Below are 19,746 nucleotides of genomic sequence, written 5' to 3'. Positions count from 1 at the left end.
CCGTAACTTCATGGTGTGGTGTTATGAGTACACTACAACGTTAGGGTGTGAGCTATAAAATAAGTTACCATAGCTACTTTGTTTGTCTGTCACGTTATGTGCGTAAGCGCTGCCGTCACATTTCCTTGGTGAACAATAGTGTCTTTTCTGGAATACAATTTTCGGGTTTGCATGACTGGCTCTGGAAGGGCATCGAGTATGCCCAACCGAAGGGGTGCGGAAGAATTTACGCTATACCGGGAATATTTATCGTGCAACCGATGTCTTGGCTAACTGGGGACATGTGAGCAGGCAATTGCTTAATATTGTGTTGCGTGACGCCAAGTGTCATTTCGCAGTCTTTTTTATTTACATTGAGACCTGCATCGCCTTTCGGCATTATAACAGGGGTGTGCACATAAAACAAATTAATTTTTAATAAAACATCGAATTACAAAAACAAACGTGTATAAACGTCAAACACATTCTTTAATAGCCAAGCTAATTCATTCTTCTATTATTTTCGGAAAAAAAAGAAAAAACGCAAAAAAACATTGGTACGGTAAAAGTAGGGTCGGATTTTTTTCTGGTGGTCTGCCTTCCCTGGTATATAAAAAGATTCACGTAGAAACATTTCTAGACTCATTAGAAGGTGATTGTTACGTATATATGTAAAAAAAATTAACCGAAACATTTTTTGGCATTCAAGTAGTGATTCCCTCTTTAAATTCTCCTTTTTTCAAGGTTGATTTTTTGGTGAGCAGAGTTCAGAGACAAGATTATCGCACTTGATTTAAGGAGAAAACGCTGTTTTCATCTTTGGAACGTCCATTCGACCTGCAAACGGCATCACCCGAAACCATACGACCGTTTCATATTTTTTTTTGTTGGTCTTACGTTCGATGCAATGAATAAAATCCCCAGCCATTTTTTTAAAAGAACGACCTATAGATTATTCCAATAATCGCCTTCTGGGTGCTGCCCGTGTAAGTTTATCTGTGAAACACGTTCTGGGCATGCGCAGTAGCATGTCTTCTGCAAAAGGCCGCGCATCCGTCCGCAGCTCCCAGTGTCCCTACCTTTTCCGTCTGGGTGACAAGCGCTGAAAAGGTCTATAGATTCTTTCAAAGCATTCAAGGTGGTCCGATCTTTCTGTCTGTGTTGAACGAGTGTTTTTGGTACATACATGAAAAGAAAAGAAGGTTCCACCGCAGCGCAAGAATACAGTTTTTGACAGGCATTCGACGACATTTCACAACCGGCCAATCTACATTCATGTACGATTCATGAATAGATAGATGCAATGCACGTTTCCAAAGTTCCCATTATGCAAAGCGACCACAGAAGACGCAGCTGCTGAATATGTCTATTTTGCCTTTTGTTCACTTGGTTGTTCCGTCGGCTGATGAACTACCGCTTTCTACATGTTGTTCGTTTTAGGTTTTCTGCTTGGGGGTATATAGAATACACACAATAGCATGATGAAGGCACGTGACAGCGCACATGTACATATTCCGCATTTCCGACACGGTTCGATTGTGGCGCAAACCTCGAACTGGGGAATGGGCACCGGGGACATGTCAGGCTGTGACTTGGGGCATGATTGAGGAGCCGATTGTCAATCGATATCGGAACTATCGTTCGAATAGCAGGCACGACGCAGATGTGCCACGCCGCTGGCCCAGTGCAGAATCGTGGAAGGAAAAACAATAACATAATTTACGGTAGCGATAGAGAGCATTATAGTTCCGCTTCAAAGCGCACATTTACGACATTCGGAATTTGCATGGTTCATTGTGACGAATTGTAAACAGTGGTGCTATCTTGTGCAAGCATGATATTGCAGCTTTTCTGCAGTTATTTAGCTTTTATGATATATGTTTCTATGCTTCGTTTCAGCTTAAGCCCAGACGCAGTAGAAGCTACAAGGTAATGGGACCAATCAATAAGCATCCTAAGCGCAAGTCACCAGGTCTTATCCGTTTGTGATTATACTTCGTTTCAGCTTCGGTCCAAGCGCGGCCGATGTTATGAGCCGAAGGGCCAATCAAACAGCGAAAAAGGCACAACGTCATGGCGTGCTCTCTGCAGTTGATAGGACTAACCGGCGGAGGAGCACGCAAAGAAAAACGGCGAATACCGGCTGGTCCTATTAACTGCAGAGACGTTGTGCCTCTTTCGCTGTGTGAATGGCCCTTCGGCTCATAACATCGGCCGCGCCCGGACCGAAGCTGAAACGAAGTATAGTTCTGCGATGATAGAACACGAACGAAAGCATGAGGAACCTCATGATGCTACGCTTTTGACGCTGTCCGTTTGGTCGCATGTTCCCATGAAACGAAGTATAAATAGGAAAGTGTGACAAGCATGCTCTTACAGCAGCGATTACTGTAGCTCCGCTTAAAAGCGTACTGCGATGACTTTGTGAATTTTCATGGTTAATTGCGATGTCGTCTGAAGAGAAAATATTTACAGCACTAGTATAATACTTTTGCAGCTTTTTTTTTTACTTATTTAATGTTTATCAGTTGTGTTTCTGTATCTGAGAGTGTGGCAGTGTGCTAGGGCGACTTTGTCACGTTTGGCCAATTGTACGATTGGTAAACGACAAGTTATGTTTACTATCTTATGTTGATTGATTTTACTTCCATAGGTTTTGCTGGTATTTGGCAGTTTTAAGTTGGTTCTTTAATGTTTTCGTGATGACTATTTTGCAATAAACCCCCATAATATTGCCCCATGGGTAAAGTGTGCAAATTTTAATAAACTAATAAATAGAAATATTGTGTCATGTTTTTTTTTTGTGCTGTTACGCTCGCATGCCCGGAAATTTCATGAACAGGACATAAAGAACAAAATACAGGAGGACGCTTAAGCTTCGCCTTTCAAACTGGAACGCGATAGATAAACATATAAACCCCCACTCGTTCCCAAGCCGGGCAAGCTTGTCTGCGTGGCCTAGCAACATCATGCAGGCGCACCATTCGGTGAGCATGTGTTTTCAACAGTGTGACTGTGTCTCTATTCATTTACCAAAACAGGCAAAAAAAAAAAAAAGCGTCTGCGTGGCCTAGTTGACTTCGTGTCTGGCTCGCAACCGGAAGGGTTGTTGGGTTCGAATTCACCTCCCTCTAAAAGTTTTTGGTTTTTATTTTTAATTTAAGGCAAATAAATTACTTGGCGAAATCATTTGAGACACACAGCGACCCTTAATTCGCATTACATGTCATGTTTTAATTACTTTCATGTCAGGCGTGACGTCACGTTTCACATGAGCGTTGTGGGTTGTTTAAAATTCCCGCGCGAGGCCATGTGGCTGTGACGTCACGATCCTATCTACCAATCAGGATTTTCTCATCTCACTGATGCCGACGCCGATGCCGGCTTTTCTGTGACGCAAACTCCTAAACGTTTTCGCATTAAAAAAAAAAAAAAGAAAGAAAGAAAGAAAAGAAGGGGAATTCTAGCAGCCACGATGATTTTCAATTGCGTGCTAGAATTACCAAGATTCCACATAAAATTACCTTTAGCGACTCTTCGGGCGTGCTTCAATTACGCAGTGCATGAAGTTGCTTTACATTTTATAGGAAGTTGTTATTCAGTTTGAGTAATCATCTAAATACAAAGTATTTGAAATAAAATTTACGGGGCGTTTTCCACCGCAAAAATAAACTATGCATCGCCGAACGCCCATTCCCCGTCCAAATGCAGCCCTAGCGTTCCGAATCAGATGGCAAACTTTCAGAACTAACCGTGTGCCTTACGGGAGACTAACAGAGAAGGCTTGTTCGTTTTCTGTTTTGCTTGATGGTGTGTACATACGACGCTATGTGAAATACTCTTTCCTGTTGTCAAGTTACCGAATCAACGTTCAAAGTGACTCTCTTGTTGTTGCGATTTGCGTTTCAAAATCTGTTCCCCCAGCAGTTCAGTGTGTAGCATATTGTAAAGGGAGTGTTACATTAAAAACTTTATTCCTGCGGTAAACTAAAAGTATTGCATCGTAATAATAGCCACTTCAACCGTTAGCTTCAAACAATGTGCAATACGCTTCGGTGGCAAACTTATTTGACGAATTCATAAAATGAAAAAGAAAGAGATATCTGTATCAATCAGAGGTCATAGTAGTGCTTTGCATTTCTCCCAGTGGGGGGGGGGGGGGGGGGGGGGGGGGTTCAGACGAAAACATTTGGCTGATAGCAGGTATTCACGCTTTAAGCAAGCTGTGCTTGGACGCCGCCCTAACCGACATTCAATTTTTCTTTCCTCTTTTTCCGTTCACTTCACTTCATCATTTCCACTCAGCCACATCGCTAAGATGTAGCGATTGTCTCCAACAGTGTCGCGCAGATCTGTGGCATCTCGTAAAGTACTGTCCTGCCTTCGCACAGGGCCGAGACCACATCGACGACCTACACGCGACCTCTTTAGCAGCCCTTACTACTATTATACAAACAGATGATGACGCCCAAAGGGTTGTCCCAGATTATGGAAAAATCTGAGGCATATACCGAGCGGTGTAGTGCGAGCAGACTGCCTTAGCACCCTGCTCGACATGTGCAAATGAACAAACCCCCTCCGCTACCCCCATTTGTCCCACAGCGGCCTCGAGCCATTCTTGTCAATAAAGGAATTCAATCAATCAATCGTTTCCACAGCAGGACACGTTATCGCCCTTTTAGATCATACTGTGTCCTCCCAGCGCAGGCCTTTTAAAGACTCGTCAACGCCCGCTTCCGTGGCTTGGTATCTGGGCAAAACAAGAGAAGGTCAGCGTCTAATATATTTAAAACCTCGCTGCGAGGTGTATTGTCACTTTGCTCGTCGTTATTTTTTTTTCCAGTATCTTATTGTGTCGGTCTACACTGAGGTTGCTGGCAGGAAGCTTCTCTAACTTTATGGCCTTCACACAGCTTAAGGCTGTGCAATTCGTCTGGTTTTTGAGCCTTAACCAGATCACATCTGCCTAATCGCTTTCGAAAAAGATACCAATGCTCAAGGCATGGTGCCGGGCTTAGATACGTGCGGATTTCTGACCTTGACGCGAGTCGAATTCCACACTATCTCTGCTACATGCCATGCACGCTCACGCATTCAACTCTGCTGGTATAGACCTTTGTCCGGAAGTGCTCTTTTTAGCCTCGACCGCAAGGAGCAAAAGCGAACAATAATCTTGAACCTAGACGCTCACGGCGAGGGATTGGGGGGGGGGGGGGGGGGGGGGGGGGGGGGGGCTGGCTGCGTCGGCCTGCGCCGCTGCTTCCCGCCGCGGGCTTCTTCGCTGGTGTGCCGACTGCCGTTTCGCCGGCATCGGTCCTGTTTACCGCGGTATGTGAGTATAGTTCCCGTAATGGTGAGAGCCGTTTGTCCATACGCCACTTTGCCGCTGTTGGTTTCCATCTAGACGAGCCGGAAAACATCGCGCGACGAGTTGACCGCGCCGCGAGTGACGAAGAGAAAGCAAACATGACGACGGTTTGTACGATTGCTTTGGGCTCCGGTGTTGCGTGTCTTTAACGTCCTCGTGAGAAGATTCCCCTGCCCTTCGAAGTTATTGCAAGCACCACGAGTGGCACGAAAGATGTGGAATCATCGTCTCAACTACAAATAGGCAGGCCTTCACGAGTAACGACGATGCCGAGCAGGCGCTCGGCACTGTTGTGTCGTCAGATGCTCTACAACGCCGAGGTATTTTCACTTATCATATGGAATGGCTTCAAGAGTGGGAAATTAATCTATTTCGCGGATTGTTAACGCCGAGGCGAGTGCCCTCCGTTGCGGTGCTGTTGTCGCGCAAAGTACAGAGAAAACCGGGTGGCGATGGCGGCGGTGCTCTTTGATCGCTTTGATCTTGCGCCGTCGGGTTCACGGAGTCCGGAGTAAACGGTGTACGTGCGTCTGCTGGATCAGTGTTTTGGACTGCCGCAAAACTCTTTCTCACGGGCATTTTCCTTGTGAAGCTTAGTAGCTCATTACACCTCGTCGTCGACTTCGCTCATTTGACTACAACGCACGAGCCTGCGTGATGTGAATTTCGCTGCCTAAGATCTTTGGTGTGCTGTAACGAGGGCTAATAAAATATCACAGCGAACTTCTGAACAAACGAGTCGAAGTTTCGTCTGTTATCATAACTGATCGCCTGTCACAATATTAATCAGTAGCGTTCCTAGACTCCGCCCCCACAGGCACCCTGCTTCGTTGCCCGATAGTAAGTGTCTCCTGGTACCTCGTAGAATTCCAGCTCCCACTTCATGTAAGTACCATCCTTTCGAAGTGTCAATTAATAGTTTCGAACCCAGACGCTCGCAGCGTGTGTGTTAGTTTGTGTGTGTGTGTGGGGGGGGGGGGGGGGGGAGCGTGCTAACATACTCGAAGCCTTCGTTTACGCCGCTTTGCGGCGGCAGACAAGGCGGCACATCACAAAAGAAAGCTAATCCGAGCTGTCTATGTAACTAGAACGATTCGCTAATATGAACGCCGCCATTCGCGAGTCATTCGATGAAACGTAGTGGTCTCGTTTTCATTCGTTAAAACGACGTTCGATCAAGTGAACGCCTCCCACTTATTTCGGCTCGGCAGAGCCGCGCTGCCGCAGATAGGCAAGTAGATCGCGAAAATCGGTCTCAAACATGCCACGAATGTAATGTCGTATACAAGAAGCCGGCAATCAAGCATTCGAAAGCTACAAGAAAGCGGTAGCGAAATATTTACTACGCAATGAACCCGGACTGAAACGCGGATGTCAAGGGTCAGCAGACACCGAGAACAATTAAGACAAGAAAGGTTTTCTCTTGTTTTCTTGATCGAGATGGGCTCTCGAATGTTCACGACATCTTATCTGTTCAAGAACGGGCCGCGGGGGCTTCTGGTGAAGACATCTTTCACGATGTGTCGGTGCATTCGAACAGCCTTACGCATCTAGCTCCCCAAAGCAATGCCTCCAACGCAGCCGCCCCCCCCCCCCCCCTCCCCCCCTCCTGCCTGCCTGTTCTTTCCGCGTGGTGGCGCAAGCGTAGATAAACATGGCGGCGCCCTGGAATTGGCGCGGACACTGGGCTATGTGACCGGTACTACTGCAAAGTGCCTACGGGAGGAAGCTCCTTCAGAGTATTTAAAGGATAGCTGGGACTGCGCCGGGAACTAATATGCCATTTTCAAAAGTGCGCGCCATTTAGTGGCCGCTGCGCCCACTAACTGTTTCCGCAATGGCTTAGGCACGTACTGCGAGCGCGTACTGGACACGGGGCCTCCTTTCATGTTCGACGTGAACTCGGCTCAGGTCGTATTGGATACGAATGTGACGTAAGCGTTCGACGAGGACTCGGATCCAATCACACAGTTCGTGCCCAAGAAATGGAGAGCGTCAGTATTGCTCGATGGGGTTTTGCAAATGATTTATTGCGTACTTTTTTCTCCCCCACCATTATACCGGAACATCGTGCGCGTCCGTTCGTGGTGACTCCATAGCCAAATTTAGTGGAAAAACCTAAATTAACGTATGATTATACACGAATCTAATTTTCCCCCTAAATTTAGCGGTAGAACCCGGATTGACGTAAAATAATACATCAGTTAAATTTGGGAAGGATTAGCGCCAAAACGGTACAGCGCCGAGGCAGACCGAGAGCGCCGTGCTCGACGGACGTCTGGCAGCAACAAGGAAAAAAAGCGTAGCTTTTTTCTAAGGCTTTGCCACGGATGCTTTTTCTTCTTTTAAGAGATGGACCTTTCGCTGCCCCTCTTTTTTTTTCACGACCAAAAAAGGCCCCTAAAATAGAAAAAAAACATGTTTCTTTTTTTTAACAGTTTGAGAGGGACACGCGTGTCGGGAAATCAATTTTACGCGAAAAAAGAAAAAAAGAAGCTTTATATCCATACTGACGGCACGAGATCCATTTTAAATGTTGCACGCAAAGTCCATGACGTCATGGAATGTTCATACACTGTCTCCCCCTCAACGTGATGGCCAACCCGCTCCACCTCTCCTCCACGCGCCCGAAATGCCGAGAGAAAACAAGTGGAAAGGAGGTGACTACCGACTAAATACCGTCTCGCGCCGGCCAGAGCCTTTTATACTGGGAGAGTTCGGCGGGTGGGAGGGGCTTACGGCCCGCTAGGTCTAGCGGACTCAGCGGGCGCCGCTTCCGCCATGATGTGCCTCCCGGCGTGTGGGTCCCCATTGACATGCGATGTATACGCGTGTAGGTTTTGCCGTTTGCGCTTTTGTTGGCGTAAGGAGAAAGTCGAAAAATCAAGCATTTTGTTAGGTTAATCATACGTTAATCATAAACTTACCTCGCACAATCGAGAACTCGGCTTCCAGTCAGCCCTTCTTGGTTTGGTTTCCCAGATCTTGTGCCTTGCGCGGTTTTCTTTTCCTCGCGGGAACCGGTACATCCTGAACCCCTTTTTCGCGTTGTTCGAGCACCCAACGGCACTGCAGCCCCCCATTTCTTTTTCATCTAACGTTTGGCAGAGCGCAGCGCAGAACGATCATTTTCATCGTCGTCTCTCGCTCCATGGACTCTAGCGAGCCGACTGCCGGCTCGAGTCAGTAGGGCAAACGGGTTTTATCAGCCGCCACCAGCCTTACACCAAACAAGGGTGAAGCTTGGAAATTAAGGTTATAATTATAATGCAATTAAATGCAAAGGTGTAATCAAGCTAGACGGCAAGGCACATCATGGCGGATGCGCACAGTTGCCAGACTGTCTGATCAGTGCTGCCAGACTGGCGGCTGGATCAAAGAACCGCCGAACTCTCCCAGTATAAAAGGCTCTGGCGCCGGCAACATCGCTCTAGAATTTTTTTTTCTCGTAATATTATTTTTTTTTGACACACGTGTCCAAACCACGCTATTTAATTTTTTTTTTTCTTTCAGGATTTTTAATATAGGCTTTCTGAAACCAATTTGGCGCATGCGCACGGGCATTCTATCGTTAACGAAAATCGAATGAGACATCCGATTTTCGAAGTTAAACGTCTGCCAAGTTTCTATATTATCGCGAAGCCAATGGACTGCTAGAAAGGGGCTGTGGGACACTACTGTGTGGACCTGTGTGGATATGACTCGATGGGCCCGGTACAAAAGGGCGTCTTTCGCATTCCAGTTACTCAGAAACCTGTTTTCTTTGGTGGTTAGGAACCCAATTGTAAAAACCGTAGTTAATGGACCTAGAAACATCCTCGAAAGCACTTTGCGTTTCTTGATGTAAGCATGCTTTTGTGTCCCAAGAACCAGGTAAGTCCTATGGATACACTTTTTGAATGACTCGTAAATAAACATCCCTCCTTTTTATGTGTTTTCTTTTAAATCGCAGTGTATTTTTAGCATTGTCTCGCGTAAGCGGGCGCACTTGTTGCAAGAGAAAGGGGTCCACTCACCCGTCCAAGGCCATGTCGATGAGCCGCTTGATGCCACAGTGTTCGAACACATCCTCTTGGGTGGCTTCGGGTTCGAATACCACCGTGAAGGTGAACAGTTTTGTCTGTCCCGAGTTGGGGTCGTTGACCTACAGTGTTGAATCAGCGAGGAGAGTAATTATTGAAGCAGATATGGGAACACGCAATTGATTTGTCTTACGTAAAAACAACCTATAATCGCACAAAATATGGAACATAAGAAAAATAATTCCAACACATTTTTTTTCAAACGAATCATTCCGGGGTATTAATGACCGAGAAATTGTGAATTAGCAATATGAACGAAGGACTTGCAATTTACATGTAGTCTAAAAAAAATAGCTGTCACAATTTTTCCCATCTAAACTTTTTTTCCCGAATTTCGGCTGAATATTTGCGAGTGTTCCAACCTTCAGATTTTCCTTTAAGACGTAAACGTTTTCAACTGAAGGCTGCTTTTCTGATTGTCAGAATTCTAGTTTACGAGGAACCACGCGATGCACATATGTTTTGTTCTAGAACAGTAGTTCTGTTTTTTTTTCATCCTTCAAAAATATTAAATTTAAAATTAATTATCGACGAAAGTTCGATTTTAAAGGAACCTACTTAATGGAGGTCCACGCGACATCTACAGATTCAATTAAATTGATACGTTTTTCCTAGTTCATTACACAATTTTGGAGACTTTCATCATAATGGCGGCGTTATATACGACTGCAGCGAGGACAGGGGTTCTCTTTACAGCATCGAAACCCTATATTCCTGCTCATCGTATAGACATCTCTTCTGTCGGCAGACAAATATTGTGCCTTCCAGTCGTGGATGGTTCTCTAAGCCGGAGTCCCACTTTTTACACATCATACGAAAGACACGGCATGCCGACACGATGAAGTCATAATTATTTCCGGACACGTCACAAGCATATGTTTGAAGCGTGTTTGCTTCATACACGCGCATGTTTGGAACATGACTGTAGACAGTCTTTGTATGACCAATCGGGCAAAAACCACCATCAAGGACAAGAAAAACACTCCAGCCAGTGTCTGCAAGCTGTCTTTTGTATCATGTATTAGCAGTTTGACCCCTGCTTTAGAGACCACGAGCCTCGGGTGTATGCGGAGAGCAAGTCGTCTGCTTCTTGCGTAGGAGTTGCGGTGACGTCAAACTGATGCCGAGATCTGGTTGGCTTTGATTGAAAGGACAATGGGTAGACCGCAATGCTAGATGCCTCGAGGTCTACCCACTATTTTCTTTTTTTCATTCAGCCAATAAGAGCTTGGCGTTCTGACATCCTCGCGATTTCTGTCCAAGAAGCAGACGAACTTGCGCTCTGCATTACGTTGAAAAAACTGTTCTGCTTTACACAAGCGCCAACAGGTACAAAATAAGGTTGTTTGCAACGCCGTCATTCCTATCATTCACGCCTATTTCGACTTAAAAAACAAATGTCACACCATAACACAAATGCCGGGCTTTAAGTAAGCCTAAAATGTGCATAAACGACGCTTACGAGTACTTGTCCTTCTCCGGGATAGTTGAGTGCTTGACTGTTCTTCCTATTGTTCTCGTGCGGCGTGAGCGGTCGAACCCTGCGTAAAGATTTTTTTTTTCTTTTATTAGACTCTCTACGATTCGTGTCTTCGAAGCGGGGGAAATGTTATACGTCCACCATATAAAGGGCGTCGGCCGAGGAAAACAAACGGCGATTTTGTTTACACCGCAAAAATAAAATGCGATTGCTCTAAGCTTCCCATTCACCCGAACCTAGCGCCAGCGTTTAGGACATGTCACATTAGTATATGTCTAAAAAAAAACATTTTTAGTAAACGTGCGTAAGAATGTGGCTGCCAGCGGAGCCCAAAAATTCTTCTCCATAAGAAGTCCGAAGCGTATATTTTCCCCCTAATTACACGGGAGAGTCAATCGCTGCAATCAATGAAGTGGGCCGGCTTAGCGAATGGCGGGGCCGTAAATACGTTTACACTCCACACGTACTCGCAGCGCAGCCATTTCATCACATTTTACCAGCCATTTCGAAGCGGCGTGGCAGGGACGAGTGCATCGAGCAGCGACCAAGGTCCTGTACCCCATACAGGTTTCAGAGCGACACAGCATATACAAAACACGCACAAGTTAACAAAAAATTATATTTTCTATATTTTTATAGAATATATTATTTATGCTTAAAAACAAATACCTCCGACTCGCATAACAATACCAACAATTTAAAAGTAGACGTTTCGTCTCCTATGCGGGAGCATCATCATCATCGGTGCAGCCTAGGAACACCCGACTAGCTACCAGCAACCAAACAACCATCACAAGCTGCACTGATGATGTCTCCCGCATAGGAGACGAAACGTCTATTTATAAATTGTGGGTATTGTTATGCAAGTCGGAGGTATTTGTTTTTAATCATGAATCCCGGCTTTTGGAACATTTTTGCAATTATTTATGCTAAAAAATATAATCCTTGATTTTTTTTAAAGTATCTATTCACTTTATTTCTTTAGCCACATCCAGAATCTGAGGACGCATGTTTCCACATCCGAATTCAGTCTACAATATGATGGAACCAATCAAGCAATGCCAAAAGTGCACCGTCACGGCGCTCAAAAGTCTTTGTACGCTTGCTATCGTTGACCGAACAAAACACGCGGAGAAAAAAAACAAAAAACAAAAAGAAAAACGCGGGATTATGTCGTATTTATTGCGCATGATTGCTTTAGACGACGATTGACTTAGTTTGAAACGTGGTATGCACACAAAAGAACGTGGTCTGCGCTGTGACACCGAACACGATACACGCAGACTGTTCGCACCTCCAAATCGCAGGGCGTGTTTTATTTTCACTACCTACCTTACCCTCGTATATTGATAGTATCATTATTCAAGATTAACTTAAAGCTTTCTCACCTTGTCCCAAGTAAACAAGCGTCGCGACTAGATTTTGTCCACAAAATTTAGCATTATAATCAGTCACTGAAAAGCGAGCTCACTTTTGGAGCTTAGATCACTGTCGTAAAGTCAACGTCTCTCATTATCAGACCAACGTGTCTTTTTCATTCATATATACCAAAGATTAGCGCTGAAAGGAACCACCTGCCCACCTCGATCGCCACCTCGATCACCAGCAAGAGTACGTGCACAACACCGCCCACCGCCTGAAGACTCTTGCTGCTCTGTACGACACGAAAGTGGTCTTCACTTAGATGGTGGTTTTGAAAGCGCAAAAGACTGAGAAGAGAAGGAAGGGACAGGACAGAGCGCTTTCTCTTCTTCTCTTCTCAGTCTTTTGCGCTTTCAAAACCACCGTCTAGATGTTCAACCAACTAGCCCCCCAATTAATTCTGGTCTTCACTTGTAGAATGAGGATAAAACAAATGTGCCAGAGCATGAATAGCGATAATCGACCACCAGAATGCTCCATCAAGCACTCCAACAAGTATGTTAACTGTAGGGAGAAGCCAATTTATTCGATCACATTGAGTTGCGGACGTCAATACATCGGCCAGACTGGAAGGTGCCTAAGTTACCAAGGCATTATCGGAGTCATTCCACCCAATAGTTGTCCATGCCCGTACCTGCCACGCCTGCACGCCAAACTTTGAAAACACCAAAGTGCCTGATCCACACAGAGATAAGTGTGGGCGCAAAATAAATGAAGCGTTTAAGATCAGATACGGCCGCGAACAATGCCTCTGAGCCTTCCTTGGTGTTATCGTCAAAAGAGCTGGAGTTCCTCGCGCCAGAATTATCGTAAAAAAGCTTGTTTTGATCAATTATTAATTGTGTCTTATTTTCCTTTCTTTTCTTCTTCCTTTTCCCCTATTCTAGAGGTTAATTTCCTTCCTTTCTTATCTTCTTTCTTTCCCCGATTTTCAGGAGTTAATTTCCATACTTTTTCATGTAATCTTAATTTGGTATTTTTTAAAATTTGTGAGTAATTTGGGTTCATTTTAAATTTTGAATATTTTCGTTTTCTTTCAATTCTTTTTAAATTCAAGGCCGTAGCGTCATGGGCATCTCACAAATGTTGGTTGCTCATTGAAAGAACTGTGCGTGTCTGTGTTCGTCCTTTACGTGTTTTATTCTTTCTGTGCATTCCTTGGCTAGGTGTTCGGCATTTCGAGAAGCTCAGATAAAAGCGTGGTCGCGAGGCTCGACACTGATTGGTTGACAGGTGGGAAAGGAGAAGTTACGTGCTCGACGCTCATTGGTGAACGGGGAAGTCATGTGACCAGAGGGGTAGGCGATGAGGAGCGAAATAGGCGAAGAGGATCTCGGCCACCTTTGCGCAGTGAGGGGAGGAGCTCGCGGGTATGGAAGGGACTGGAAGATCGCCAGGTTTATCAGGCCGGTTGGCGGTAGTATCGCTTCATCCTAGGAAGAACTCTCAAGTGTACACATGGTACGATTTAAACTATCTGACGGAGAGAGCAGTCATCTTAGGCGTCTGGCGTCTGGAGACTGAGAGTATCCCTAAACGTTTGGGATGCTAACAACACAATTGCCTAGCAATTTGTCGTACATTTTTTTATTCTTGCAGACGAATCACTCTTCTCGACGAAAACGGACGCCGATTCCTCATTTCAACTTTACAAATATTGATATTATCGTTTGTATCATGAAATATTCCATTTTCGAACTTGCACCTGCTCAAAACTGCTGGCTCTTCATTTCGACGAAGTCTGAGCATTCGACGACGCGCCGTTCAGTTTTGCTGCGCTAAACCTCGCTTATGACACAAAGAATTTGAATTATTGAGTGTATCTAGGTAAAATAAGTATTAGCTGCTATTATACGGCGTGTGAATTCAGTGAGGAAAGTCGGCGGCCGTGCAAGCTAGCGGTATGTAAGACTCGCACATTGTGAATTTGACTCCCGTCCGTCCCATTTTGTTTTGCATTGGTGTTTTAGCAGCACGAATTTATGTTATCGCTATTGCGTGAGGCACGTTCAAATAGTCAGGTAAGCAGAGCCAAAGTGAATTAAACGTTTTAAGGGTATCTATATACCTTTTCGCATAACCTCACACCAGCGCGCAACTGACGTACTTACCCTCGACCCGGTGCATTTTTGTATTGCCCACCGACACAGGGTATGCAACAACACCTATTGTAATCCTGATCTGCCCACAGAAGAATCAATGAGCTTGAGTAAACTTAGAGCGGTAAACCAGCGGCCAAAAATTGCCCCCCCCCCCCCCCCCCCCCCCGGGTTGCCGCCACCTTGCCCATTTGCCACATTAGTGATCAAGTATTCTTAAAATGGCTGCGCCCAGAGGCGGGCCTAATCAGACTGGATAGATCACGGTCAGTAGGGCCGTGTTCCAAAATTTACTAGATTTGACTCTAGGGTAAAGGTACTGTACATTCCCGTTCGAAAACCTACCCGCGTCCAGTACAGTGGTCTAGAGAGTTGTAGTGGGCTCACGGGACGGCTCGGCCTGGTGCGTTTGATGTCGACGCAGCGGTGGCGCTGTAAGCGTTTCCTCTTGAAACTTTCCAGCGCGGATTGGCCAGACTAGGTCGGTTAGGTGGCTCTTATCAATCGCGGGCAGCGGGCGGACCAATCGCGGGTAGAGGGTGGGAGAAGTTTCAGGAGGAATCTACCGCAGCGCCTCCGGCGTTTTCGACACCAGCCGCTTCAGAGCAATACAGGGTGAGATAGGGCGGTGAGCCCACTACCCAACTTCTAGGGCACTGTACGTACAGTTATTCTATCTGTCTTGTCACGTGACATGACACGCCTGAATAACTCCCATCCATTCGAGTAAGATTGGAACACAGCCCCAGAAGGCCGATCTGCTGACCGTGATCTGGCCAATCTGATCTGGCCCACCTCTGGGCGCAGCCATCCTGACGTCACGTGGTCACTAACGTGGAAAACAGGCAAGATGGCGTCACCTGGGCGGAGGTGCCATTTCCTCGCTGGGCTGTGGGTTCTGGTTTGCCGCTCTAACGTAATGCTGAAGCTCGTTGAGAAGAATGTATACCAGCGCATACCAATAGTACATGGCCGAGGCCGCAGCGTTTTTTCACGCTATGACGCCGCGGCGCTGCATAAAGACTTTTTAGTTTCCTAGGTTATCCGGACATATAGACCGACACGCGGAGCGGCTCTGTTTACTAACACGGCCGGAAGGCCGCGCATGCGCGGTAGCTATGTGGGCAAAAGCAGCCCGGCTGTCCGTGTTTTCGCCATTGCACTCTATGGCGTGCGCTCGTTGTTGACGTTGTAGGGACGCTTGTATCTTTATTTGTGCGTCGTATTTCCTGACAACGTATGTCGTATGCTATGCCCGACTATTTGAGCTCGCTGCCCGAGCCTGAACGGCAGCGGTATCGAAACAAACTGTGCGTGGACGGCGTTGCCTACGAGGATCCGTACGCCGTAAACAAGGCTGCTGGACTCCCGACGTAAAGTTGCTGCCACGGAAGTCAACGGCTCAGGCCGTCGTTTATTTAGTTTTTTCGCCAAGCCAGTTCACGGCCGACACGGTGCAGGCGTACAAGTCTCTCGAGGTCTACGATTACATCGAGTCGGTTTCCGCACTGCCGGCGGGATCAGCAGACTCTGGGTCTGCGGAAGTGTGTGTATTCATTAATTGATTAAATACACAGAGCGTCTTCAAGTCAAGGTATGATATTTTTCATACCCTCATGACCACAAGGCATTACAACCAATAAAGGTTCGTCCGTTCTGCAGTCTTGACGGTAACAGGTTACAAGTAACGGCGTTACCAGGAACGCGTTACTTTTTTCAGTAACGTAGTAACCTACTCGTTACGTTTTCGGCACAGTAACGGGTAACGTACTTATGTTACTATTTCAAGTAACGTAGTTACGTTAGTCATTACTACTTCCCAAGTCTTAAAGAAATTACACTTCAATTGTTTCCGTTGTTTGGGCGTCAAGCCATGTTTTTCTTTGCGTTTTTTCTCGTAAGTATTTAGGTGAAACCGTGAAAAGAGCTAAAGTAATTATGTTCAGTTTCTGCATGAACATGATGTTTCTTGATATATGACCTGTATCGTCAAAACCGTAATATGTGTTCAATCATAATTTAAAAAGGTAGCGCAGAAGTAACGTGCCTCACTTTTTATCGGTAGCGGCAACGCGTCCTTTTATTTTTAGATAACGTAGCTCAGTAACGCGTGCCTTTGATTTGCAAGTAACGAGTAACGTATTTCGTTACTTTTTTTTTGGTAACGCCTACAACACTGCCGTTCTGTCGTCGATCCCCTTCTGCTCGGTAGCACGGGCGTAGCGAGCCTCCGACCAGCGCTTGCGGGGTGCCCGGGTGCGTTGTGCGCGAACACCGTGGAAACAAAATCCGGGTGGTCTCGATCAGACAACGGTTTCCCTGCACATATGCAAGCCTCGGGACGGAGATTGAAATGGAAGCCGCACCTGCCTCCAAGAAAGTGTATGCCGCACAAACGGTCGTTTGCGCGAGGCGACCATTTTTTTCGATCCACGGATATTATCCACCTTCTATGTCTTTCAGAGTCTGCCGGGAACTTGTGGAAACTCACTCCGCTGCCTTTCTTGTACATTTCGGTTCAATTAACGGCAACACAGCTTCGCGGCATGCTGAAATGCTATGACGCCCATGCGAAACGTGCGCGCTTTTGCCCACACCCCCCGGCTCCGGCGCGATCGCAGCGCCGCCGCAGCTCCGTGACGTCGAGCCCGCGTGTCGGTGTATATCGAAGGCGCGCAAAGCGCGGCGGCCTTGTCTGCTCCTGACCTGTCTTCCTCGCGGGCCTCGCGGAATCGAGTGGTCAGTCGGTGGTCACGTGACAGATTCGTCACTAGAGGGGCCGGCTGCCACCACATTGGCTATTTATGGGTGACCTCAGAACGCGCCTTATTTTGACGATGGCACAAGGGCAGTCAGAGCTATCATCGTACTGAAGGCGTTCCTCGCCAACATAAGTTTCTTTGGCACCGTGTATGCAATCAACTTATCAATCGAGCCCATCTCCACGGATCTTTTACAATTATATTGTTCTTCTTGCGTATTTCAAAACAGGAAAATCATTTTTCAATGCCTTTCAAACACCGACACCCCATGTGGTGGTGGTACGAAGACGCACACTTGTTTCGCAGGTGTGTGAATAGAAAAACCTCAGTATACAAGAAACATCGCTATAAAGCTATTGTTCACCAGCGAATTTAGATCCGCTCACCAAGAATGGAGAGGTCAAGGAGAAATTGCTAAATTCATGAGCCAAAATGGCGACCATACGGGGAGCTTGGCCCTACTTTCCCCACGATCCGGTTATTCTAGGTCTACCCACTAAGCATACCAACCATGAGCTCGACATTCTGACATGCCCGCGCGTACTCGTCTCCTCCTCTCCCTCAGTTTCTCGGCGCATTAATATCTGCTACAGATGTTTCACATTATCTGCAAAGCGATGCAGTAAAAAAGGCGTAGCATTTTGCCAGGCTGATTGGAACTGCTCTTGCGAATAGGCCAGTAGTACGTTTTGGGGTACCGCAATAGGTGAGCTGCGTTTGGCAATTTCTGGTTCCTCAGGAAATTTTGTTTCACTGTTCACAAACGACGACAATGAGCGGCATGCCTGTGCAAACATAATTCTGAAACCCCAGACTGTAATTTTCAGAACCATGCCTGCAGATTGTCGTCGATTGCCAACAGCTAAACAAAATTTTCCAAGGAACCGGAAGTTGCCAAACTCCGCTCACTTTATGGCCATGCAGCTGATCACAACGGTTGCCATCATGCTCAAACTGGTGGTTCCGGTTTCCCGTTGTAGACCTCCAAAACATAACTTTAAAATTGTATATCTACAAAACTACACAAGTTATCGAAAAAGAAAAAAAAAAAAAACAAAAACAACTGACATCTCGTAGTTCGCTTGCACTTCCTTCACTAAAAACCGCCGTAACCCTCAAATCGAGAAAACATACCAGAGTTACCCTCTAACTTGCAATAACCCAGAGACCTTGGAACCGTTCTTTTTGGAAAAGGAACTGATTAATCACCATTTTTTGCGTTTTCTCATACCAAACATGGTTTGTTTTGTAGATTTTCACGGTAGCTGCAAAGCACGGCAAGGGAACTTCGACTGGTGCCCTCGCTGCATGAGTGTTCGTGCTGCCGAGGAGTGATGAAAAGCAAGGAAATCGCGCTTGTAGCCTTTGAAGTCAATTCATAATATAGTAATTGACAGGATAGGATGGCAGGGAGGCCCTTAAGTTGTCTCGCTTCCATTAAAACGGCCATTTTTACCATCGAAAGGGCACCATGATGGTGCCCTTTTGACGCTTCCTGATTGGTACCATGAAATCGTAGGATCGGCTGCGTCTGCACTTAAGGTAAAACGAAGTATAGAAACACGAAATTTTTAAGTGTAGTTATCCCCAGGTCTTGGGAAGATGTATCGAGTAACGTAACTACGTCACCTGTTAATTGAAATAAGTAACGTTACTGTTTTGAAATTGTAACCCGCAGGTTACTACATTACCAGCAACGCCATTACTTGTAACGCATTACCGCCAACACCTATTGGGACGTCATGACCTGCATGGCATAAGCCACAAAGAGCAGCGTGCTCACGCGGTGCGCGGATCAATCCGCGCGGCATCAAAAACACCAACGGAGCAGACAAGGCATGAGACATGACCAGCAGCACCGCTCAATACATTGCACGTTGTGACTATGTAAGTGAAGCTATTAAGAATACGTCGACATCTGCATATAACCCCTCATTCTGGCGTGTCTCCCGTAGGGGAGTCGGGTGTCCTTTCGAAAATGCGCTCCATATTTGAAACAGTGGAATCCTTGCGCAATGACGGTTACAAGAGACACCGCCGAAACTGAGACACAAGGGAGTTACTAATACCACTTCTTCACCGCCTTATCTTGTATTAGGCTGGCACTTTTGTGATGTCGGTTCTTCCACCATTGTGCAGTTCTCCACACCTTCTAAAAATGTGCACATGACCCTTAAAAGGGGTTTATTTCTTCAAGTAGATCATTTGTTACCATCGTGCGACTTCAGCTGAAAGTAAAGAAGAGTGTCGTTGCTATGCCTCTCGACTGACCTGACGACGACGTTGATGTTGTCGTAGTCTCCCCCTCCCGGTTCCTCCGGGTTCAGGGTCATGAGCGAGTCCTGGGAGGACGCCGTGCTCGGCCTGGGAAGAAAACGAAGAACGGGCGAATTAGAGGGCCTTCAAAAAAACACGCGCTTTTGCTTGAGTGGTGACCAACGTTAGTAATCAAAGTCAGTTGACAAACTTCACTGAACGCCTGGCGCCTTTTCATGGAGCGTGCGCTGGGTGGCGCTTGCTACACTATCACCCCGCCCTATGGACAGAGACATGG

General features: G+C 46.3%; 1 protein-coding gene across 1 annotated transcript in view; it reads right to left on the bottom strand.

Moving 5' to 3' along the window:
- The window catches only part of LOC8033658 (kinesin-like protein KIF12), a 173,021-nt gene that overhangs the window by 31,208 nt on the left and 122,067 nt on the right, over positions 1–19,746 (bottom strand). The window contains exons 2-4 of the mRNA XM_040213715.3: positions 19,464–19,556; positions 10,892–10,970; positions 9,364–9,491 (exon numbers count right to left, since the gene is read on the bottom strand). Of these exons, the coding sequence (XP_040069649.3) occupies positions 9,364–9,491; positions 10,892–10,970; positions 19,464–19,556 (300 nt within the window). The remainder of the gene's footprint in view (positions 1–9,363; positions 9,492–10,891; positions 10,971–19,463; positions 19,557–19,746) is intronic.

The sequence above is a fragment of the Ixodes scapularis genome, unplaced genomic scaffold (assembly GCF_016920785.2).
Source record: "Ixodes scapularis isolate PalLabHiFi unplaced genomic scaffold, ASM1692078v2 PGA_scaffold1__304_contigs__length_218370807, whole genome shotgun sequence".
NCBI lineage: Eukaryota > Metazoa > Arthropoda > Arachnida > Ixodida > Ixodidae > Ixodes > Ixodes scapularis.
Note: the sequence above shows the minus strand (reverse complement) of the source record. Positions and strands in the feature narration are given on the sequence as shown.